We start from the raw sequence: 26639 nt of genomic DNA on the forward strand, positions 1-26639 counted from the left end.
ACGCCACATGCTGCAGCAATTAAATATGCTCGTTTGCAGAGCAATTTAGGTCATACACAAATTATATCACCATCGAAATATCTGGGATTTACTTTTCAAAGCTTTCCAAGTTCTTAATATGTGAGTTTCTTAGCCAATATGGATAATTTTCCCACCTTGTTCAATGGTCCTGTTACCATTTAAGTATATTCTGATACCCAAACAGCACTTGTTTTAGAGCAAAGAAAGCCATGCAGGCATGAAAAGACTGTCACCATCAATAAAAGACCACACCCAATAATCAAACTGTTTTCTGACCACATGCTCATTCAACAGTACTTTGCAAGTCCACGACTTACTTTTGGTGTTACAAACAAAAAAATGTTCTTGCTGCAACCTGTGATTTAGCTATGACAACATGATGATTGATTGCAATTCAACCAAATAGTGGCTGCATTCCAATTACAATTGTCATGTTGTCATGGCTAAATCTACGTTGCAGGTTGCAGCGTGTAGCAGTAACATAACAAACACCACCATGATTGACCAGACCATTTGAAGACCGCCAGTGAACAGTGCTTTGAAACACAACAGATAGCCTTGCAAGTATTAGAGACGGAAGCACATGAAATGGTGAAACAAAGTGAAACACATGGGTTAACAGAGAGCATGCTCAAAATATTAAGAAAATTGCCCAGATTAATGGAAAGAAATCATGATCAGTAAAAAAATTATCTTTCAACCAAGGCTTCCATCTTTCGATTGAATAAGAACAATAGTGCACTTTCAACTAAACTCAAGATAAATTTTTTTGCATTTCCGCAAGTAGTTGATGAAAATAAGATTTGTGAGTTCAAAAAAAGAACTAAAACATCTGTGCAGACAAATAATAAGATTTTTACGATAATATAGTTCAATGTCCAGAACAAGGCAATCCAAGTATTAGAAAAGAAATTTTGACAAATTTTGATAACTCGAGTCACAACCAAGCTGGTCGTTTTGTTATGCAGATTTTGTTAGCCTAAACAAACTTCTGAAACCTTTCTTTGTGCCTCCCCACAATGCCTGGTACACTACTTTATACACAAACTAATGCAATTACTACAGAGTATTCTAAGATAGCACCACCATAGATCTACTACAACCTACATGCCCAAAGAGCTATCCAAATGGCCATCATCCTATTGCCAACAAAATGTTTTGCCTTCCTTTCAACTGCCCCTGACACTATTCCTCATATAAGTCTGTTCTACCACCCTTGACATACCATCTCATCCATCACATAAGACTGTTCTACCATCCATCCTTGACACAACATTCCTCAATAAGTCTGTTCTACAACCCGTGACCCACTATCTGTCAGTGTCTGTTTTGCCATCCTTGTCACACCATCTCATTGGTCACAATATCTACCACCCTCGTTGTCAGCAATTAACACCACAACTCTCTCACTAAGTGCCACAATGTTACACTTTTCAAAGCCTCAAATCGTAGCATAAAAGCCATAGAACAAAGGAGATTTGCCAAACCACACACAATCGCTCTTAAGGAGAGCCAAAGATGGTCCACTGTTTATTGGACAGCATTGCCCTGAGCAGCAGCGGAAGACAGAGATGAGACAAAGGCAAAATGCACCAATGAGGCTATCACAGGAGCGAGTGAAATTGACAACAACCAGTGACTTATTACGGGAGCTAATGTTTCTCTTTTGAAGTCAGACATTGTGTCTGGAATTTGCTACTTTAAAATTCTGGTACTGGCGATATTTCTTCAAATAGATAGGAGTCCACACATCCTCTTTTACATGTCTCATCTCTGAATAAGGGAATTTGTCCCAAAGGTGATCCACTCAAGAAGAAATGACAAAGGGGGAGGGAGGTGTGAGGATATACAGGTTGGACCAGCCTCAGCTAAACAGTACGTCCACGGAACAAGTCAAAAAGACAAACAGAAACTGCCGACTTTACTGACACGTCATGCAGGATGAAATAAGTGTAATTGGAAGCTATCGGAGGGGGAAAACAAAACTGGACATGGTTTAGACACCGATAATTATAACTGACAGGTTTTGGACACTGTGCAGTGGGTTAGTACTCGCTAAACGTTCAGATAAATAAAGCCAAAGTGAAGCGAAAAAGTGAGCACCTCTGCTTGAAACATGTTTTCGTATACCGGCACTGGCACTTCCTTCATTGTAAGCTTGCAAGAGACAGAACAAAATATGCAAGTTACAACTGTTCCATGATGACACCAATGTACATTTATCAAGCAGGGGAACATTGGAATCAATCTTGGGGGGACAACTACTCGTGAAGAAGCATAACAGACTTCAATCAATTTTTGCAAACTTCCCAATTAATGAGTCAACTTCATATTTGTTAGTTTTTTTATGATATACCGTATAGCTTTCTTTGTTCACTTCAAGATTTAGCATCAAGCTGCTTTTGATGACTTTAATTTGATACGAAATAAGCATCTAAAGATGTTATAATAAGTTTTAAGATCATACAATGTAGCATTATATTGCAGTAAGATTATCTTTGAAGTCAATAGTTGGCTTAAATTAGTGTGATCTTTCAAAATGTCACTTTGTCCATTCTACTATCTTCTAAGCAAAGAGGGCAAATACTAGCCCCAAAGTGGGACATCATTTAACTTTGATAAAGCATGTAAATGCCATGGCAAATAACAAAGGAATACCCTTAAATGGAGACAATGAGAAGATGGTGTGAAAAGGGTGTACACAGTCACTCACACCACTGATACAAAGGAAGATGAAGAAAGGTTGTCTAAACTAGCTGAATGAAATGACGTGTTGGTGTGTGAAATGTCAAGGTTATAGAGAAAACTACAATCATCAATGTCAAGGTTGCCATAAGTGTCAAGGTCACCATCAAACCAAGTGTTGGGTCGGCATGAAGTGTCAAGGTCATATCAAAGTGTCAAGGCTGCTATGAAGTGTCAAGGTCACCATGATGTGTCAAGATTGTCATGAAGTTTCAATGTCAAAGTCACTGTCAAGGTAATGTGTCTTAATGAGGAGTCACATTGGTTGAAATGTCTTAAGTCAAGGCAGCATCTATGTGCCAAGGTCACAAGGAGTGTAAAGGTCACCTTGACATGTCAAGGTCAAGTGTGTCAAGGTCAAGTGTGTAGATGATGAAATATAGGATGCTTACACAACAATTCTATGATGCTACAGATAACGAAAGTGAATCTGTGTCAGTGGTAGACCCATTGCTTTCACTTTTAATACCATCAGTACTGAAAGGTTATTTTTGTCTACAAGCAGCCTGATGGGGGACTCTTTCAAATCAGGATATGCACACACAGGGAAAATTAGCATTATTGAAAGACCCATTTGTGCAAATAGACTAGTGTTTGTTCAGTTTAGATCCATCTTGATGACAAAGAATCATCATCACTGTATCTCACATTCCTCGTGGGTTCACGCAAGCTTGGGTCAGGTGGTATAGTAAGGTTTTAAAGACCATACACAAAGGCACTTGACCATAACCACCAACATAACATACAAGGTGGTCACTCACACCAACTGATGGGGCTACAAGGACACCAACTCAGGGTTGAACAGACTGCAAGGGCGATGATAGAGAGGACAGACAGTGGGGAGGCGTTACTAAATCTCGGAACCCACACAAAACAAATGACAAGGTGAATCCCATTGAGGGGAACTACCACTGACAACTATGAGGAGGATCAACGAAAAAGGCAATTTATGCTGCTGAAGAACAAGTATTTCCAAGGCTGGTTTTCCTCTGATGATAGAATGATATGTCAGAGGCGGATCAAGGAGACCAGAATGGAGGGGGCCTCCGTGAAAGAAAGGGCCATGTGTTTATTTTTGTTAATTTCCAAATTGGTTTGGTCAGTTGCAAAGAATTTCTTCCAAATTGGGTTGCACCTCCCCGTTTCTGCACCTGTATCTGCATCATTTCCATTCATAACATAGCCACACCACCACAGGCACTCATTCAATAGTATCACTGCATTTTCTGTGACAATCACATCACCGTTTCTGGGTTGTGATGTGGCGATATTATGAGCTACATCGTAATGGGTGGTGACGTCAGGAAAGTGCAAACAGAAGCAAGACCATGCAGGGGCAACCTTATTTAGCATTCTTGTTCATCTGCGTCTAAGACAGTTTGACAAATCTCACTTAGCTGGAGTGACTTTCTGGTACAGTATCATCTCTCCCCAAAACATAGTTGAGGCATTCTTATCACATTCTAAAACCCTACCTCAGGGAACAGAAGAACAAATCCAGCTTCTCGATATAAGCCGGTATTCTTCTCGAGATAAGCCGGAATTCTACTTCCCCTTCACATGTCATGATCAATGTCATGACACAATATCCCCATACCAGTCATATGAACAATAGAAGAAGAAAAAATTACGAAAAAAAAAGATCCCACTTAACAAACAGAGTCACTTTTAGCAGACTTTTGAGGAAAAATCTTATGGTTTATTCATTTTTTTGGTGAAAAGTGTTATAAATGTTCAAACGTCCACAATGTGTTGTACATAAAGAGGCATGGTGTTCACTTACAGATAGTTTACATACATGTGTACACACTGTCACAAACACTGGCTTGGGCTACAAGTTGCACCAAATGGATGATATAATGAGTTGAGATGATTTAAGCCGAGCGGCTGAGTAGGGCAAAGTGTTTTGGCTGCACAAAACAACAGAAAACAGAAGTTACAACAGTTATTGGTTGGTTAAAACCCTGAGGAATATATTGAAATTGATATATAAGGTATGAATCAGCCTGATTTAGATACTTACAGGACTGTTCATGTGGTTGTTAAATGGAAAATACAAGGTCTGAGTAAAACGTGACATTGGGTGAGCTCATTGAGAGCATGTGGCCATGGGCAACACAGGCTTAGAGGATTGGTTCAGGAGACTTGGGTCACGCCATACTCTAACTTTTCATAACATCAGTTGAGATTTTAATGATAATTTCAAAGCAGTTGGACATTAACTGATATAATTTTAACTCTGATCAGGTCTTGAGTGTGAAAAGGCAATTTTGTCAAGGAATACTCCTACTGAGAGACAAACGATATTCAGGTTCTGTAATGTTCTTAAAGGAATCGCAAGAACAGAGCACTTCTGCCAAACAATCACCAATAATTTCCCTTTTTTTAAGACACTTCATTCTTTATTGCAAGTCTGAACAGATTAAACCAAAGAATACAAACATAAATACTTCACACTGCTAGCGAACATGCCAAAAAAAGCAAGCCACCCAATTGGTAAAAAATACGAACTCAGATGTTGTCTGCGCTGTTGAGAAATCAACTGTCTACAAATGTATTTTGTGCAACTTGTAGTAAAATTTTGAATCAAACAAGTACTGGGCATAAGACTTGTCAAAACGAAAAAGACATTGCTTCCCTGCAGTCAACATTAGGTACCTAAAATACCATCCCCAAGTTCGTACTCTGGATAAAGAATCTCTACCATGGAAATGTGTCCGGCTGCTAAAAAGGGGCATCATCGCCATGGATATAGGTACAGTTGCTATGGAAATATGTATCATCACCATGGAAACATGCAACATTGCTATGGGAATGTGTATCATCACCATGGATTTGTGTACAATCGCTAAGGAAATGTGTATCATCACAATGGAAACATGCGTAGTTGCTATGGAAAATGTTTACAATCACCAAGGATTGGATTATTTCAAAAGATGGTGCCCAGATCGTGTTCTGCAACTGTACTATCGCAACATGCACCATCACCATTTGGTATTATTTCAAGCAAAGCAATAGCTCGCCACCATAGCATGTTTTATTAACATGTGTCTCACTTATAACTTTAGGTCTGGACTTATCAGATATTTGAGATGAGTCCCAGAGTACATTTTAAGAGATAGCAGTTTGGGTGGTGTCGAATGCAGGGGGGTACAGAACTGTCAAATTTGACCTGAAATTTAGATGTTTCCCCAAAGATAACCAATCTCACTGGTTCAATTCTACACTACCACAGCAAAGTGGTGCTTGCCAAAGGAGGCCTCTCAGAAGTCTCACAGTGTGACTTTAATAACTTCTTCAAGAATTCTTTAGTGCAAAAAGGGGACACACTGGATTATCTCAGCGCCATAATCAAAGTTGATGAGACAGGCCATCATGACCTCATATCTGACACTGGGATACTTAGTTGACATTTCTCAAATCACAGGTAACCAACCCTTTTGCAGAAACTCTTATTCACCAATTACCCAAGATGAAGAACCAGTTGCCATCAAGTGCAATAACAAAATTCCTCCAGACTTACAAGTCCCTAAAGAAGTCTCTACCTATTTGTCAAACCGAAGGGGCAATAGCATTCTAGAACACCCAAAAACCAGTAACATTTGAGGTTCCCGAAAAACCAATCTGGTTGATTCAATGTCCTTTTTCGTTATTGACTCGCCTTTCATGTTTACATAACAAGCAGGAAGAGACTACTCACGAGGAAGTTTGATCCGGAGAAGCATGTGCATAGCTGGGATAGCCAGACACAATATCATTCAGCGAGCCATACCTGTGATACGATGGAGAATTCTGTGCTCGGGGGATGAAGGGATCATCCTCGTCTATCGTGTTATACTCTTTCCTGGAATACGATTGGAATAAGTGTACATGCAGTAGTGGATTAGTTGTACCTTCAGCCATGTCGGAACCAAGTGCTTCAAGAGATTCAGAAATTGCCAAATATAATCAAATCATTTTTCTAAATTCTGTGGAGGAGACAGGTTTGGCTGTTAACCTCAGGTCAGCCCACTTCCCCAGTTTTATCTTTTACAAAATATCTCTTTTGTGGAGTGGTTACCCGCTTTGATTGACATTAAGCAGAGCACAGTCTTGGAGGATGTGGTGAGGGGTATTTCACTGTGGCCATTCTTAAATTCTCTTGTAGACAATAGTTCTTCATGGCAAAGGTTGATGAATTAGGCTTTAATGATGTAAATATTACACCTAAATTTTATTAAGAACAGAATTATAAGAGGCGTGCAACACAACTACACAAAAGAAATGAAAAGACTGAAATAAAGTATAAGTTGAAGTTTTAATAGAAAGTGAATTTTTCACTCTTATAGCCTGGCTAGTAGTGCAAGTTAGTGATTTTTTTCACTCTTGTAGCCTGGCTAATAGTGCAAGTTATCATACGACTTTCGGAAAAGGTAGCCCTTAGAAACAAAGACAGGGGGTTACAGAGAGGCCAGAAGTATTGAGTAGTACCCTCCTTTACATAAATGTGATGAAGGGGTGTTATATATAGAACTTTTAGAAGTTCAAATTGTTGTATATTAAGTTGGTAAAAACTCTGGTATAAATGTCAGAGTACTTAAATAAACCAACCATCATCGAAATAATCCTACACATCGATAAAATAAATTATGAGCTAGTATTGTAAAATACCAAGCCCACTTTTCGAAGCAACTTCTAAAATTGCGACAGAAACATGCAATACCACAAAATCTGAATGTATGGATGCAGGTGTCTTCATGCAGGTGTTGCATTAGTAGACATACACGTACGTGTAGGGGAAACACAAACAACCTTTGAATTATTAGTGATTTAGGCAACTGAACACGAGTGTGTTTTAATTAAGCACATTTATAGAAATCAACAATATATCAACAAGAAATAGGCTACTTTATCACATACATCTTTTTACACAAACAAATCAAAAATACTTTGTGAAAGCATGAATTTATCAAAAGCGCAAAACTAAAAAGCCCACAGTTAACCATGTTATTTCAAAGAGACATTTCACCCTTAACAGAAATTAATTGAAATACGATTTTAAACAAACATTTGGATGAGTCCTGAACTTGGTTGACTGAATTTTGTGACAAAGCAAGCCACTTTCATTTCTATTAAAAACCAAACGACCTACATTTGTATAACAAACCGAACAACCTACATTTGTTTTTAAGAGAATATATTTTTAAGAGAATATATTTAAGGGAAACCTGTTAACGTTTAGTTATTAGAAGGGTTTCAACACGAGCAAAGAAAACGATCCTATACCCAGAGGCCTGATACCATTATTTACAATAATCAATAACATGCACAACATTTTCTATGAAACCTGAACTCTCAACCCCCATTAGATTTGAAAACAAAGATTGAAATTGGACCAATAAAAGGACCATGATAACAGGACTACCGCATGATACAGGAAGGTCCTACAGGTATTTATTAGATTAGGAACACAGCAAACAGGAGATTTTTGTAGCAGGGACCTATTATTACTATTTTCCTTTGCAGGACATGTATATTTTCAAAAGACTTTCAACGAGTATTCCTTTTTTTGGAGAGGGTGGTGCCACTTTTGGCCTTTTCTAAGAATGTTAAGCCAATTATGATTGAGAAACAATATCCCGGGAACAACCCACCTCGGCAGAGGCGCAAAAAATAACATGAATACGAAAATCCCTGATCCACAATGAGAACTAAATGTACTAAACTACTAAGTTGACCCATAACCATGGAAACCTGCCCAGAAACACACACATCAAGTAGCGGAAACCTAATAGAGATCAACTGCAACCCCCCTGATGACAACAAATGAAACCTTCTGTTGATCAAGTCCAGCATATGAAAGCTCTCATTGGTCAAGTCCAAGGCTGGCTCAGCAGGGGTGACGCAAGTAGCATAAGTAGAAAATGTACAGTGTGTCCCACTGCTCTCATCATTATCATGGAGATCCCATCATAAGTTATTCTTCAGTAATTGGACACACGGTATAGTTTCTTACACTGAGCCCAAGATGATAAATAACAAAATTGAACATTTACCCGTTTGTAAGAATGTAACTTGCGTTGTAGTGCATTGCGCTGAAAATATTAAGCTTGGGAAGTGAATGAACTGCTAAACAACGTGAAATCATGTCATCATAGTTAATATTTAAAGAATCCTTTTCACATATTTTTTTGCTTTGTTTCGGGCTTCATTTAGGCGATGACTAATTTCACAGGGTGTCACAGCACACAACAACGAGTGCAAATGGTTTAAACTTCTCTAAACAGACGTCGGATGAAATATAGTGCCAATAACGCCTTACTGGTTTACAACTAGGCCAAGTCACGTATTACTTCACTAAACAGACAACAGGCATGGAAAGGGTTAACATGACACTTCTGTGACAGGACTTGTGCTCTGTGGATAGTTTGCATCACAAACTCAACTATAGGCTAATCGTTTATTCTTTGTCCACATTGTTTTGGGCTCTGAAGCACAAACTACTTCGCAACCAAGCAGAATCGAAATCCTGTTTGATTGTAAGGCAAAGATCGATACAAAACAAACTTTAAAGAAATCAGACGAGCAGTTAGCACTCCAGAGCGCAAAATGATGCAGACAAAACATCTATGAATGGACTTTATACAAATCACTTCTAAACGCTTGAACTATAGGCATGCACCCAAGTCAAAATCTACCAAAACAATACAATAATCCTGAAATATCAAAATTTTAAATATTCATATTCGAAACGAACGTTTTAACACTGGGAACTTATAAAAGGTTCCATCTAAATATGTTTCACTATTTTAGGCTCCTCTTAAAATTCATGCATCAATCTTGGTTTGGAAATTTTGATTACGAAATGGCTGACAATCCTTTCCATGCTATCACCACGGACAAGTTTAATCCATGCCGTAAGATCAATCTAATCATGCTATAAACAATCAGTCTCTCTAAATAAAAGAGAAGGGAAAATAAAACAGAAATCAAACAACGTTTTTAAAGTGCTCTCATTTAGAAAATAAAATAGTTTCCATTTTAGAGTATGAGATGGTCAAACCAAGCTTCTTGTATTTTTGACAATTTAAGCAAAAGTTTAATTAGGTGTGCCATTATGGGCTCAACCAGTGAGTACCTCAACAGTTCGGAATACTACCAAAAGACTCCCCAAGAGCCACTTGTGTACTCTCCGAATGCCAACAAAGGTTTTCTCCAAAATGATTTAGTATTGCACCCGCACCGATGATGAAATAATAAATGCTCCCTGCTGAATCACCATACACCACAACAGTCAGGCGTGGTCCCACACCAATGAATGCTCCCACAACATTTAAGGTGCCCAAGGATTGTGCCCAGAACTCGATACAGTGCTATCTGGCAACTGCTCTGTAAATTGTGCAGTGAATCCAAAGTTTTAAGAAAGACACGTTTCTCTTCATTTAGAGAGAAAGTACAGATTTCATTTTGACAACAACACAATGGTGTCTCACAACGGGGGAACAAAGGGTCATTTTGACAATTTTCACATTTTTACAAATTTTCTAAGATCCTGACATATAGAAAAGTAACCCTACCTTGGTCGGACTGAGTTACTGAAGAAAACAAGCGCCATCACAAAAGAGTTCCATATCAAAATAATAAGAAGCAAGTTTGAACCAAAACCAAAGAGATGACCACTCAGATAGTTTTAGTTTTAACCAGTCAGAAAGGTTTTTAACATCCAAGATGGCTGCTGTAGCGGCCATATTGAGAGAAAAAATCCAAAAAAAGATAGCTCAATGAAAGCATTTTGAGGTGAAATTGAAAATTCAACCCCTGGAGAAAGCACAACAAGACCTTTGATGCTGGTTATTGAGTTAATAGTCATGCAAGTATTATATGCCCAATCCAAAACGTGCACGTTATTCAATCACACATGACCTAGCCTATGAAAACACCATATCTAGATAAGATTTTATCATTAATTCCAGATGAGAAAGAAGCAGCAGTACCGTTCAAATTACGAGAATGATAAAAGATTTTGTTGGCGGCTTTACTTACTCTTCAACTGGGTCGGAGGCGCTGATTGGTGGAAAACAAGCAAGGAAAATGTATGAGAGAAACAGAATATAACCCGGCCCAAATTTCAAGCAGGGAAAAGATTCTACTATGTCCCTGCTTCAAAATAATTGTTTCGAGAAGAGAGCATAAGTCGTGTGGGAAACGGTTTGAAAGATTTTGTTAGAAATGAAGAAGTATGTGTTGGGAGATAAGTTAAGTTTAAATGTCTAATCAAGCTGAAATGCCAAAGTGACCTAGTTTCTCACTGTACTCAGCATAGCGAGCTGTCATGCATTGCCTAACTAGCCATGAGTCAGTCGATGGCTTGATTGTATAAATGTTCGATGATGGACTTGTACAGTTATCCCTGGTTGAGAGCAGCATGCAGTTTTAATGGCAGTGCACGAACACACATTCAGAGAAAACATGTAGTCACATGACATCATAGAAAGATTGAAGAACATCCTAATATAAACACCTACACTATTATCCCCACGGATTTGATAACATGAATTTACCATAATTTTCTTTGTCACGTTGTCGCATTAAACATCAGGGTTTGACAAGCTACTAAGCAATGTTCTTCCCTTTTAAGAATATGACCACCCAACTACTTCTCCAACTGTAAATGTATAACAATTTGTACGACCGTTGCAGCTGCTGTCACATAAAACTGTATTTGGCCCCAGTGGGTATTTGGTAATGCAAATCACCTGCTAGCTAGGTTAGTTGGAAGCAGATGAGTCAGCTAAAGTTACCAACTACACTGACGGGTAATTTCACATGACCATAACCAAATAACCACTGGATCAGAGCAAAGTTTTGTAGCAGCCCCGACTGCAGCAGCAAAATGCTCAGATGGAGTCAAGCATTTAGCCTTATGGTCCTATGGATACTGCTAATTATAAAGCACTGAAATTTGTCAGGCAAATATTTACAATAATCAAGCAATTTGTATCCATATAAGTTTTAAAAGTAAACCAGTGAAAAAAATACTGATTTCAGACAGAAATTGGTTGTTTGAAATGAAACCCATCCCACCTAAATGTCAATTGGACAAAAGCCTTCAGACATGTCAGACACAGAGTCACAATGACATACATAAGACACTAGATGCATAAACTTGTTAAATAACGAGGGAATGACATGAACAGGTCTTGTGGCATTGCATGTTTCTATTGTGACCAAACCTGCTGAAAAAAGAGGGCTTTGTAGAGTTTTTCAAAATATATAGGAAGATTATCAAAACTATGATTATTAAGTCCAATACTGTATCAATCTCGATCTAGCCAGTGCTAGCTGATTCCAATTACAGGCGTCTAATCAAGTATAGAAAAAAATTCGCTTAGAGATTAAAATCATGAGAGAGGGTTGTAGCTGAAATCAGGGCTCGAGAGATCTAAAATCATCACCAAGGTGAATGGGGCCTTTTTGGCGAAAAGGTTCTCCACAGAAGGGGAAACAAAGAGAGAAATATTTAGGTCGCTCTCCGAGGTCATTTGCAGACCAATAAGATGCCGGCATCCTGAAGGATGGCACTGATTTTCATTAGGGCATGCGTCAAACTTATATTACAACTCAGATCCACAGGTGATTTTTACTGCCAAAAATAGCACCAGCCGATGATTTTGATCCCCCTTGATGATATCACTGCAACCCCTCAAGCGGATATGAAGGCTGCTACAAGTTGCGACCCGACTTACTTCTTTCCAAAGTGCCTCCACGCCCTCGAGGCAAGGATTATGATTATGGTGAATATAATTCCTATGACAGCACCAGCTAGTAAGATGAACGCAACTCCAGCCCTGAAGAAACAAAATAGGACGTATTATTTGAAAAGTTTGGTAAAAAAATTTGCTTTATTCCTCCGTTAGAGTGTACATGTTGCACTGGGCAGGGTCAAAGGCTGTTCAGTTCTAGTTCTTCATTTTTTCACAGACATTAATACACATCACCGCAGGTTCAAGCACAGCCTTGATGACTCCAGACTCTAGCCGACAATGCCATTTCTATGGAACGATACTTGAATACTTACATTCCAGTGTGGCATATTCCCTCCAATGCACGAACGTAGTCTTTGTGCAATATCTGGCAGTCTGCAAACACAGTTAGATGCTGGAGGAATGGAGGCACCTTCTTCATCTCGCGACCAATAGCTTGGTGACCATTTTTTATCTGAAGTATGGAGCACAATCATTTGAACATACAATACAATATCCTCATCTCCATCAACAATTGGTGTCACAATCATGAATAGTTCATACTGACTTGTTGCTGCATGAAATTTGAAAGGTGCCCATTTGCCAGATGGTTGTAATAATTTTTTCTTGGGTGATATTGATGTTTGAAATATTGCCTTCACAACAGGTGCAATACATCTATCACCTCTCAGGATGTGGGCTAGGTTCATACTCAGAACCCAATTTCAAAGCAAAGGAGGGGAAGCTTATGGACCACATAGGCTCAGTAAAATCCCTCTACAGCTGACTTACGATTCTATATTTGAATATTTTTGAACTTCTAACGATTCCCTTGAGTTTCTCCATCTCGAGGTTAATCTTGGTGATACTTTCAGATGCTTGAGATATATCCTGCAAACAGATACACACAGTTAATGGGTTAAACTAAGTAATTAAAGAGCACATAAATCGAAGGCCTAGTGATTCTGACTTCGCTCATTTTTTCGAGGATATCAGTCAACATTTAAGGTATACTCCTTGTGTGGGAACTCAAACGTACACAGTTAAAGGCACTTAGGTGCACAGTAACCTTACCTTACTAAACGGATTTGAAATATCTTGACTACAGTTCATGTAGTAGTGAAGGATGACTGAAATGAGAAGATGGGGCATGATTGACATTGATGATGAGGCCCACAGTCATTTTTCTAGAACTGCCATTGCTGCTACCATTACCTCTTAGCCATCAGAAATAAGGCAATAACAAGACATTTTGGTTTCTGGAAAGGTTTATGCATTGTTTGACATCATATTAACATTGATTTATCTCCTCAACTCGATGTTCTTGTATTTTGGCTTTTAGCCCATATCAACACGGCCACTTTATGCATTTTTCGGGACAATGTCCTTTGCCACAATCCTGACAGGTCTGACTAAGAATCAACAAGAGTTGAAAATTCTATCCATCCTCTGCTGCCATCTGTTGGAAGTCTCCTCAATCTACTGCTTGCCAATGCAGATCGGTCCAGCTGTTAGCAGACGGTTTAGATTAAACCATGCATCAGACAGCCATTCTGACTCCCAGGGCCTTGGACCTGCACATACTTCATCGAGAGAGAAAGCCATATCAAAGAATCGGTAATTTAATCCTGGCTTCCTGGTTGTGACTTTGTTCTCGTAGGGCTTATTGTGATGGATGGATATTATCAAGCAATGCAGACTTTCTCAGCCCAACACTGTCATTTAAACGGTTGAACTGTTTTGTGTTCCAAACACAAATAATTTTGCCTCACCCAGCCCTTTATGAAAGGAATTGGGAATCATTTTCAGAGCCTACAAATTTGGTGGAATATCTTCATGGCAGGAAACAGCCACTTTAAGATACATTAGAGAGGCCGCCTGGTAGTAAATCACTACGGCTCATTTTATAGCTACCAACAATGAGTACATACCTGGATTTACTCGACCTCCTGCCTCCCGCTCCACAGCTGTGTCTGGGTCATGACAGAAGTCACCGACAGCCTGAAATCATCAACAATCATCAATTAAATACACCAATAGAGCATTGGATTAGAAAGAATACAATATTGAGAAACTAACATTATTGAGAAAAAAAACATTTTCTGATATTTCTGTTGGAAAAAAACCTAGGTCATGTAATCACTGCCAGAAAGATAACCTACAAATACAAACAATCAAAGGAAATCCTACCTGAAAACTGATTAGATGAGACCAAATTGTAATATGTATTAATTCTCGCCTGCATTGACCTGTACTGTTACCACAGAAATATCCATCTGGAGATGCTTGAGTAAGGTTAACTCAATATACTAGGTCTGTTTGTAGGTACAGCACAGAGTATCAAAATAAATAAAGGGTTGGCAGGCATCTTTATTCATCATTTCCAGCAGTAGGCAGATGCATTCATCTTGATACACTCTACATAATGTATATAACTTAAACTTTTAAACGTGTATCACAATATAGACTAAGATAGTGGATACTGGCAAATACATGTGCACCAGTCTGCCTCACAATTACTTGAATTATTCTGTCTGTGCTCCAGAAGCATGTGTCATTGTATAGCAACATCACAGCCATTAGTTCATTAGTGCTATACAATATAGCCTATCCCCTTGGGAAGCATTCACGCAGGGTTGACTTCCCAGAATCACATGCAATGTATTGTGAAAAACTGGTTGAAATTGACACTGTACAATATCAATTTGAATCAATCCACTGGAGCGATCTCCTATAAGGCTTTTAGCTGATAATTTATTTGTCCAGTCCATCATATCAGACCATAAAATCATGATGATGATGAAGGGGCAAATCCACAATGTAAAATTCTTCTCAGTTTTATGTCTTGTTGAATAAAGACTCAACAAATAATCACACTTTCAAGTTCTTCAAAACGAGACGGCTTGGACATGTTTGAACCATGTCAACAGAGTAGGATGGGTTTGCAGCCAAGTTCTTTACAATTATCATAATTTGCGTAATGGTTATGATGTATACACTGCCTAAACAGCTTCCGACCAGCAATGTAAACGAGCCACTTCAACACAGGAAGAATGGTCGATTATGCCCGATCTGAAAGCGGCACAGTATCACATAAATGTATACATAACGTGATAAGGCTTTTTATGCGCAACTACCAGAAATAAGTATGACCCAACACCAATTTAGACTCGCATACACTTCTGGATTCAGTACGAATGTCTAGTCTGCTCTTGTGGACTTTTGATGCATGTCACTATGGTTGGGCACAAATTGTTGTTACTGACGTGTTTATTCTGGCTTAACCCAGGCAGAAGTCCATCTCAAGCAACTAATGCTATTCCATCTTAACTGGTAGTGAGCTTTTGCTTGCCCTCATATCGGCACTGTTAACAAGTACAGTAGAACCTCTCTATTAAGGACAAGTGGCTGGCAAGTGCTGTCCTTAATAGCGAGGTGTCCGGGTTAGAGAGGTCACACTGAATGGAAACAACCAATTTGGGACCAAAACCAGTCTCTTAATAGAGATGTTGTCCTGAATAGAGAGGTGGCCACAAAGGGAGGTTCCACTCTAATGTAGTTCCAAGTCTCAACCTAGGGATGTGGCAATCGAAGTGAAGGGTTTACTGATGGTCACAGTAATGCGGTGCTCTCTCTCCATTCATATGCTCTAGGTTCACTTCGGATGATACTAACCATTGAGAATCCTAAGTAAGCTCCTGTGACTGTCCATACCAGCACTAAACAAAACACGGTCAGGCATGTGCAACTGCAAAACAAGACAGAGAGACTTCATAATGAACAATGTATTTCTCAATCAGATTCGACTTTAATCAGATTATCCTACTTATCAATACCTCAGTCCCACAGGCACAAAAGCTTTGACATGTCTATTTCATGATATTTTGGGCAACATTTTTTTACTTTTGCTTTTCTTTTAGACCATGGTGCAATACCGGTTCATTGGCCATACATCTCTGACACATATATCCCTAATAACAGGACATAAACACAACAGATCCACAGAATCGGAAACCGCTGAAAAATTCATAGCCACAAGAAGGCAAATCCGTTGCCAGGCAACCAAGGCTTGCCGGTTCTCGTCTGACACCGATCACATACTAATGCGATAGAACATGTCCCAGGGTACAGGTGGTAGAGCACCAAGGTCCATATCGAAATAATTGACCGATACTGGTACATAATTATAGCGTTTTCCGGCAGGTGATTTTGGAAGGCTAGGTACTGGAGGTATCCTGATAACAACACAGCATACCAAGTTTTCTCACTGCACTACTACAGTATTTTGCAAACCAAAATGAACCTGGGGCCTCTCAAGGTAAAAGGATAGCACCACCCAAACTCATTACCCATATAATTAACCTGCACTCATGCAGTCCATACTTTGAATGGGACACAAATTTTGTCATCTTTTTAAGCATGCAGCGCTATGTTTGGTATTTTTCCTCTCAAACAGCGACACCTTTTGGGGAAATGGAATCAAATAGCCAACCAGTTCCCCCTTCCCCTCGAGAGTGTAAGAATCAATTGGCTCATTTATATTCCCCACTACCAGGAATTCACATTACAATAATGACCCAGCACCACTGAAGGTCATCAGCATCCCACCGGTACTGCAGCTCCGATCTGTTGCTCCCGGCCATCAAGACATGGATCATTGATAATTTGAGAAGATCACTGTCATCAACTGTTCATCCAGTCCCATCTGTGATCGTCATTATTTTAATCTGATGTTTTTCCACAGCCATGAGCCATCATTTAGCCTTATTGCTGCATAAATGTCTCCCATAACTATTGGCTGTGAACAGAATGTTCCATTAGGTAAGGAAATGGCTCGTTTTCGCAGGTCATTTCATTTTCACCTGGGTACTTTCTTGGGAAGGCGGTTTCAACTTGCTTTGAAATCGATAACATTCTGTTTTAGTGGCATTTGACAGAATGCGCACTTGTAATGGTTCTGAGCATGGATGCCATCAAATATAGTTACCTGAGGAGCAGATCCAGGATCCCAGGCCTACACCTTCAAAATCCTGCCCTATTTCAAAAAAATTTCACACTTCCGAAAAATTCACGGCAAACTTTAAAGATTTTTTCTGAAATAAGAACTCTGACAGCCCTAACTTTTCCCACATACTTTATACTTACAATATAATGAGGCACTTTGATGCCTTAGCAACTGCCAATAGAAACAGTAAACACACTACAACAAGGAGACTCATCAGCCCAATGGTGGACACCCATCTGAAAAACACAAACAAAAGGACTTGAAAATGCATGTTAAAGAGTCATCCATTTATGGACCAAACTAATTTTTGGATTACTTCTTATGCAGTTCATGGAGTCATTTAAACCAAGATGGCAACTTTCTGAGTGGTACTTAAAACTGCTAAGATATATCAATATAAGCCTTTACCCCCTTAGATTTTACTGGGCTGTTCAAAACTTCCATTTTTATAAGCGTTTCGTGGCATGTTTCCTTTAAAATTCTAACTGCATGCACTACAAACTCATCCCCAGGTGGTAAAGTATCAAGCTATGTGTACTGATAAGCTATGCATCAGAAGGTTTCCACCTGCAGAATTGGTTTATACTTTGAAAATGAGTGGGTATATGAAGAGAAAGTGATGTTTCAGGTCAAAAGATACATACTAGTATCCGATGTACCATCCAACATACCAATTCATCATAAGTGCATTTCTCTAACCATAATGAAACCAGGATAACTGAATCAAGATAGCGTAGCGTAAAAAAATTCCCTACGGTTGTTCTCTATAATTGTTGTCTTTGATACACACAGCAGTTGACTTTCATCCAGGCACGTTTCAACCAGGTCCTGGACAATAATTGACAACAATATATAAACTGGCAGGTGTCAACATTGACTCAGTGTTGGGCCATGAACAGATGCCTTGTAGAATGCCGTTTTTTTACCATCAGTTTATCATTTTTGATAGAAAGCTGAAAGTCTGTTCAAATGCCCAGAGTTGCACTGTAGAGACATACAGTAGTGGCAGCTCTTCTCCTGTGGTCTGACACAGACAAACATCAGTGAAAAGCTGTCCTCATCATTATAAGTCATGTCTGGTGCATCACCCTAGTCGGTGACACATGCATCCATGTTCATCCACCTCAATATTTAATAGTGGAACCATTAAACATGCATGCGCATGTGTACAGACACCAGCATGGATGCCGGCAGGAAAATCAATACAACGCCAGAGCACAGGGAGGCCACAGAACATGCACTGTGGCAGGGAGGCATTTCTTCCCTGGAGTCTACTCCCATCTCTGCGCAGGTTAATCTTGGCAGAAAATCGATGATTCTGCTCTCTGCAGGGGAGTGTGGAGTTCACCCTTCATCATAGCCCTCCCAGGCGATCAGCGAGTCTCCTCACATGTTGATGGAGGCAGAAGATAATTGAAAATAACGCGTGGGACTCCAATGGAGCGCCAAAGGTGTTGGATTGAACTCCAATGAGATACTCAGGTTTGATCTAAAAATGACTGACTTCTGACGTCTGGTCATTGCTGCACAAATTGATATTTGTAACTGATGAATCAGAGGAGTCTGTGATTAGCTGCCCTGGGTCCACACCAATTCATATCGAGTTGATGGTGGTTCTTGGTTGCATCGGGAAATGTACTCAAACATTCTACCAACTGTTTGTCTATTACTCTATGGCTCCAGATGCATATTCACTGCTGACTCCATTGCTCAGGCTTTTATCATTTGCATGGATGAATTAGCCATGTTGCATTTCATAGCTTTTGGATGACCCGGCCTTTAATTTCCTAGACTCAATGTCTGAAAGTGGTGAACCACACTGTAGCCTTTACTTCTGCCAGCCAAGTTGTTTTATAATGGCAAATTATTTCTGAAATACCACTTATTCATTTATGTTATTTCTGTCTGCCTCTTCAAATCAAATAGCCTCTATCACCCACCAGATCATGCATACAGTTATTATTATGCCAACCCACTCCTTACATTTATTTCATTCAATATGTATGCTTGACTCTCAGATTAGAAAAATTGTCCTCAGAGGCGAAGCTATACCAAGTCTTGTTATTCATATTACCAACGATACATAAGAGATAATATAAAGTCAGACTCTCGCCCGAAGACATTATCTGAATCGGAAAACTCACGTACAGGAGAACCTCTCAATTAGGGACACCCTTCAGACTGATAAGTGCTATCCTTAATAGAGAGCTGTCCTGATTAGAGAGGTTAAATTGAGTGGAAGCAACCACTTCTGGACCAAGACTAGTGTCCTTGATAGAGAGGTTGTCCTTAATAGAGGTGTCCACTAAGGGAGGTTCCACTCTATTTGTCAAACATATCACTTTCGAGTGCATTAGGGTCTATTTGTATGTGTAGTGTATCTGTGCACATAGTTTTATTGATTTGAGTTATATCCGACACCATTACATGGCAGTATGTTTGAAAGCCAGCTTAATATGGAGCATTTTCAATTTAAGCTTAAAATCAATTAGTTTTCAAAGTTTATTGGCTTTTAAATCCTCCAAAAGGAGAGAGGAGCTGCCGAACTCAGTCTTTCAGCATCATCTACATGTAGTGTACAAAATTGCCTATTGGCCTGGGTTCGGCAGGAAAATTCTGTCAGCAACTGTTCAGTTCAGCTTCAAGGGGTTGCCATGGTTTGCAGGAGTACGGTTTGGATGTCAGCAAAAACTTTAGTTTTACAGATGTCAGCCATCACTTTGTCTTATGTTGTGACTGACAGTCGAAACTCCTATTTCGAACATCGTCGGTTTGTTACTGTCACTGACACATTGCTTGTTATCTTGGGCTAGGCACTTTACTTCAACTGCTAAGTTCCTTTGAATGAGAGGTTAAACCAGGATCCTCAGGGCAAGAAAACCCCCAACAACAGCACGAGGAAGACAGTAGTTTGTGATGGATCCTTTCTTTAGCACAGGGTCTGAAACAGGGCTTGAGATAACGACCGAAAATTCTCCTTTGAAGTATGAAACTTGGCCCCCTAATTTTGAAACTGTTTAATTTAAAACTGTTACAGACCTCCTGACATTTTGTCAAAACTAAGATTTGACTCCCTATCTAGACAGTCTAGCAAGAGACCGACTCTGAAGATGCATTAAGATTTGACACCCTATCTAGACCGGCTCTGAAGATGCATTAAGATTTGACACCCTATCAAGACAGTCTAGCAAGAGACCGGCTCTGAAGATGCATTAAGATTTGACACCCTATCTAGACAGTCTAGCAAGAGACCGGCTCTGAAGATGCATTAAGATTTGACACCCTATCTAGACAGTCTAGCAAGAGACCGGCTCTGAAGATGCATTAAGATTTGAGTCCCTATCAAGACAGTCTAGCAAGAGACCGGCTCTGAAGATGCATGCATATTCAAATGACAAAGTACTGGTGAACTGAAACCACCGCACTCAGTGGTTCTCCAAGAAGAAGACAACGACTTCACTCACCTATAAAATGATGCTTCCTCTGTTGTGTCGATGACCTTTGATATATTAACTTTTGATGTTTCCAATATCTTATCTGCCGCTGCCTGAATCTCATTCACATATGACATTGTCCTTCGAGTATATTCTAATAATATGTCTCTGGCAGTGATATTGTCTACATTATCTAGATCGTTTATTTCAGTTTCTATTGCTAAAATGCCTTTCTTTGACGTGTCGTTTAGCACTTTACTTAGGCCATCCACCTGTAACGACAAGAAGGGGATAAGAACATTAAAATACAGGATACAAACAACTTATATTCTAACGGGACAGTTCTCATCAGGACAGTCTGATCTGATCGATCCTTTTCACCAAAAGCAAACCAATGGAATTGAAAATCCTTCCCTTAGTAAACAACACCATGGCAATGTCACCAAAGCCTGACGAAAAGTTTGAATAAGGGATTAGATTTACTTCGGCATCAATCATCTACTTCAGGGCAGCACCCTTCAATCTTGATGATTTGTTAGCTTTTCTGACTCGAGTGAACTGAACAGCTCTCCCCACAGCTTCATGAGCAATTGAAGTATTGTTCCCCTGTGAGAAATCAGGCATCATTAGTTTTATAATCACGAGAGTGATAATTAAATTTCAGGAGTACACATTTGGCGATCAGGATGTCTAAATGAGAATAGAAGCTTTGAGCACAATCATTACAGGTTCTATCTGGTCACCTGAGTCCAAAGAAAACTTCAGTTTAAAGTTCCGATATCATCAATTTTGGCAATCATCAAGGGAAGGAGAGGGAATAAACACCACGATTATAGATTAAGGAGTTTCATCTTATCATTCTGCCTTTCCTCTGGTGAACATTTTTAGTGTGTCACAGCCGTTGGATCCCAAGATTTGCGAGTTGACTTCCAATTTGGAAAGGAAACCAACAATGTAATGAAATCTTCATTTTCTATGGCAAAGTCCTCAAAATCTAAAGCAGAGGCAAACTGAGCACAACCAGCAAGGCAGTGCTCACCTTCAGTCCATATATTTGACAAAACCCATCCACTCTGAGCCAAGAAAGACGATATCTGTGCATGCAATCAGAGCAACCTGATATCTCGGATAGATGGAGTGGATCAGATAGAGCACCACAATGGATTTAGCTTCTATTGAGGAAGGCCGTGACAATTAGACGCTGGCCATCTGTCAATTGGGCTCTTGTGAACACTGGTCATTGAGTCTGCATCACCGTGTCCATATTTTACCATTTAAGGCTGGTGTTGACTGGCCACATCGGCTTATAACCAGGAGGGTTTTCAAGTGACAGAGTGACAGCCATTAACCCTTAAAGGATGAGTTGCCTCAGAAACTTCGGTTTTTTTGAGAGCCATCAAAATACTGCGTCAGACTGACAGCAATGAGGAACCTACATTCTGATCTATCCCTTATAAAGGCAGCCCTGTTTTAACAACGCGATGCCAAAGTCTTCTTCCTCATCTTTAGCTACAGTCTCCATTAGGAACGTATATCACACGACTGCAACTTAACGACACGCAAGGGGATATAAAATTAGGTAATGGAGCAATATGCAAGTCAGCAAATACTTTGCATACGAATCAGTGCCTTAAAATCTCCATCATTTCCAAGCAAATGGGCGCTAAGCTAAGTATTAAAGTTTAAAGAGCAGATGTTGAGAAGAGATTTTAGCGTCATCCTTCGTTAAAGAAGTGGGATACCGTCACGTACCATGCATTTGACTCTAAAGCTCCACCATTGGAAAGTAGGGTACATCTAGTTATTTCTTCAAGGTCACTGATGGGAGGTAAATGTAGTCGAACACAATAAAGCTTACTCCATAAAATAACTGTCAATAAATGATTACAGATAATTCAACCTGATGACCGATCAACAACAATTTGTTTGCAAACAACCCGGATATTTGTAACTCCGGACCATTTGCTGATGGTTCTAATGAGTTTCAACGAGATAAATGCTGCATCAAATATGCCATTTTATGAGGCATTTCCGCAAATATTCATACATTAATGTTGCGAGGAGAACTTCTTTGGCCGGAAAGTAGTGCGCCACGTTTTTCAGAAGTGCCCTTGAGCATGACTGATTGAAAGCGACCGCTGTGCCAAAATGCTGATGTCGCCACCAGTCCTTTTTGATTTCAGCAATGATATATAATAATAATGAGTCTTTTATATAGCGCAATTCCGTGACACTATAGTTCTCACTCAAAGCGCTTTGGGATATCATATTATTACCCCGGTCTCCACAGAAATCAATCAGGTGTTTCAAGGAGCAACCACAAGGTGCTCACTTGAACTCGACCAGTAGGGGAACTAAGCAGTGACTCGGCCGGGAGTCGAACCCACGACCTCCTGATCATGAGGCCGACTCTCTTCCACTGCGCTACCGCTGCCCCTGATAATTCTAAACATGGTCTGAACGTCAATAAGATTCAAAGAGATATTGCATATTTCTTATGTAAGTAAAATGCTGTACATTTCGGATATTTGGCCACTTGCTGGGACAACTTGACCAAGCGATCTCTGTCATACCTGTCAACTCACACAGACGATCAAATCTTTGGGTGATAGCTTAATCGGATGAGAACTTGCCATTCTGAGATCCTTTGGCTGGACAGCAATCTTTTCTTAGCTGATAGATCATGAATGATAAATGGAAAACCGAATCTCCTAGGTGTCAACATCGAGCAGTAGACTGCCTTCACTGCCTAGTCTCATTGTAATCCCGTGGATCCAGGAGTCAATAAAATTAGAGCAGATATCTTGTTTGTCGTTAAAAAAAAATCACTTCATGAATGATTCATCTTGTTCATTGCGAGCTTTGGTGTGAATTCCATCTGGCGCATTCCCTGACACGGGAATTATTCACAGGGTATCAGTTACACCGGGAGCGCTGTCCTGATTGGTGGAATTTGCAGCATTTACTCGATAGTTCTGCTGGGTGAAGGGTGATAGTGAGAGGAACAACCAGCAGGGAGCACAGCCATGGCAGATTAAACACTGATTACTCATCCATCTAAGATCACAGGATCTGTCACCTCACAAGATAAACAAGAAGTCATTCAAGTTCAACTTCAGACAATATTTTAGCTTATTGAGCTATGAATCGTCAACTACTACAAAATTTTAGATCAAGCCAGTGTTTTGGCTCTGCTGTGTTTCAGCATGTAGGCCTACACATCACCAGAGTACAGCAGACTGGCGGTGATAAGACATGTGCTTCTATCGTCTAAGTGCAGGCAAAAAATTTGCTTACATCTAAAAAAAGAAATGCACATAAACTTTCAGAAGCAGCACTCACAATGCCACTAAAAAGTATGTTTAAAATTTGATGCAGCTGGTGGCAGAATCTAGACAATGGTTATGTATGCGCAGCAGTTTTGACGGAACCATGGTATGCATCCACTCAAACATATTCAAAACACATTCAAACATGTATTAAAGGTATAATTTTACATGAAAATGGAACATATGGCATTTTACAAGCAGCCAGTCAAGCCAGGCAATGATGTCCCAGAAAAACTGCCAATCTAAAATGTACGGAAACTTTGATTGAACAAAACCAATCCAAAAGTTATAGGTGGCATGCAGTCCCTGGTATGATACATGGACAACAAACGATTGCTTGTCTACAGGTTAACCGGTCATCCCGGAACTCGAATTTTTAATACAAACTAAACATCATTGATAAACTCACAACAATATTCAGCTATTTCTGGTTTATTCACCACTCGTCACTGTGTATATATTTATCCAGCATGTTTGATTTTCCTGCCGATATTTAGCAAATGTTAGCACTAACAGCATGACACTTAGGCTGCACAGAACTCTTCAATTAATTTCAATTACATCTCTGTTGATTTTGGTTGCTGGCAAAAGTTGATAATATTAGGTGCTCGCTTGTGTGAATATTCAAGTCTTTCAACTCAAATGAAAGGATATATCCCCACTGTAGGCTATATGCTAGTGTAGTGGGAAAAGTGACTGTTATGCTACATGTAGTGGCAATAGTATAATCCCACTTTTAAAAGCTTTCTATATTCCACTTAAATTTTAAGGGATATCTCCTCACTGTACAGTAGCGTAATGGGGGAAGTGACGGTGGTTACATACTGGAGTAGCCTGAAGTAGCATCATGCAGTTCACAATGGAGAAAATTGTTGAATCCCATTTTCCAACTTACACGTGCTATCCAATATAAATCATATGTTTCTGAAGAGCAACCGTGTATCTGGATGACAAGGTTATTGTGTTCAAAACATTTGTAACTGAAATCTCATGAAATGACACTTTCAAACATGTCTAATGGCCATTTGACATAATGGGCATTTGACAAGATCACACATGTTGTAATTTCCTGGTAGAAGTTCCATAGTGAAATCGTTATATCAATTTCAATTGAGTAGACCATAGAGAAGATCCCACAGACGGAAATTAATGCCATAAAGCATGTGGATCGGCACAGGCTACACTCCTGAAGCACTGGTTACAGTTACGCCATAGACACCTCTTCAATTGGAATCAGGTTCCTAGGGCTATTGAAGGCAATGCTGGCTCCATCTCAAAAGTGATTTAGATCCAGTTTTCTGAGACTATTTCAAGCAATGACGCAATGTTGAATTGCGGCCCCTTTGAAATGATAACCTTTGCACTTAAAAAGATGCTGGAAATTAGCAGGGGTGATTTCTCAAAGTATTGACATTGCTCAGCTTCCAGACAACGATATGGGCAGAGGCTACGGAGGCAATACTGCTGGAAGTTCAGGATGATTTTCGCAGAAATGCACACACAAGGTACACTCATGTATGTTTATTGAGCAAATGCTTGATTACAACTTATGTTCCACTATAATGCCAGTCCCTGTCTGAGCTATCTACGCTGTAGCTTGCCTGACGTTTTTCTACTGTTCTGGAATGCCAACATATTTGAACACACCTAAGAAACTAAACACATTTTAACAACTTTTTTCAACCAAGGTTGGCCTGGTTAACCTTTACATTTATAAAGTAACTGTATCTAATGTGAAAAACATTAGATGAAAGAAATTAACACCTAATGGATGGAAGCGGTTCTGAGTCACTTTCTGAGCGCACAACCGAGATGTCTGAGATGTTTGCGAGCGTGGAGGTTGCACTGGGGCAGGAACGACTGAACCAATAGATCCTTGATTTTATAGCAAGATAATATCAACCTGTAAACATCTCGATCAGAAAGTAAACGCACCTCAGAAAACACTCGCTGTTTGATTTGATGATGTGAACTCAAGGTCAAGGTGAGGCGGAGGGGGATGTCTGACAATAATTCCAAGTTAATGTTACAGTTATTCCACCATTCACTATCAGACTATATCATTATCATCATCATCATGTCCCGTAGCCATGCGGTCATTGGGGTGATCCTGCACAATCACCCAAGCGTCACTGTGCTCTTCTGTCTTCTGTCTTGTCCAGTGCATAGGATTTATCAATTCATTGCCAGCAGCTGTACACAAGTGATTCCTGTTGCTGCAACCTGCGATGTAGCGACCAGAAATCAGCCACCAATTGGTTCAACTGATCCTTATGTTTAATAGCTACGTCACAGGGACAGAAATAATTTGTACTGCAAGGCGCTTATACCAAACTTGAGGACAGGAAGTGAGGCGACATTGCTGGGGTAAAACAATGCCCAT

General features: G+C 39.7%; 1 protein-coding gene across 24 annotated transcripts in view; it reads right to left on the reverse strand.

Annotated features, from left to right (window-relative positions):
• The window catches only part of LOC135487230 (protein tweety homolog 1-B-like), a 73560-nt gene that overhangs the window by 28977 nt on the left and 17944 nt on the right, over positions 1 to 26639 (reverse strand). For 11 of the 24 annotated variants that reach the window (XM_064770779.1, XM_064770886.1, XM_064770864.1 and 8 more), the window contains exons 4-15: positions 20958 to 21199; positions 17634 to 17729; positions 16164 to 16236; positions 14420 to 14489; positions 13563 to 13618; positions 13281 to 13379; positions 12824 to 12963; positions 12492 to 12593; positions 10789 to 10809; positions 10323 to 10340; positions 8802 to 8840; positions 6467 to 6610 (exon numbers count right to left, since the gene is read on the reverse strand). In XM_064770779.1, coding sequence (XP_064626849.1) covers positions 6467 to 6610; positions 8802 to 8840; positions 10323 to 10340; positions 10789 to 10809; positions 12492 to 12593; positions 12824 to 12963; positions 13281 to 13379; positions 13563 to 13618; positions 14420 to 14489; positions 16164 to 16236; positions 17634 to 17729; positions 20958 to 21199 — 1100 coding nt within the window. The remainder of the gene's footprint in view (positions 1 to 6466; positions 6611 to 8801; positions 8841 to 10322; positions 10341 to 10788; positions 10810 to 12491; positions 12594 to 12823; positions 12964 to 13280; positions 13380 to 13562; positions 13619 to 14419; positions 14490 to 16163; positions 16237 to 17633; positions 17730 to 20957; positions 21200 to 26639) is intronic. The other 13 variants (XM_064770936.1, XM_064770820.1, XM_064770797.1 and 10 more) reach the window with 10 other exon arrangements.

Source organism: Lineus longissimus, chromosome 1 (genome assembly GCF_910592395.1).
Source record: "Lineus longissimus chromosome 1, tnLinLong1.2, whole genome shotgun sequence".
In the NCBI taxonomy this organism is placed as follows: domain Eukaryota; kingdom Metazoa; phylum Nemertea; class Pilidiophora; order Heteronemertea; family Lineidae; genus Lineus; species Lineus longissimus.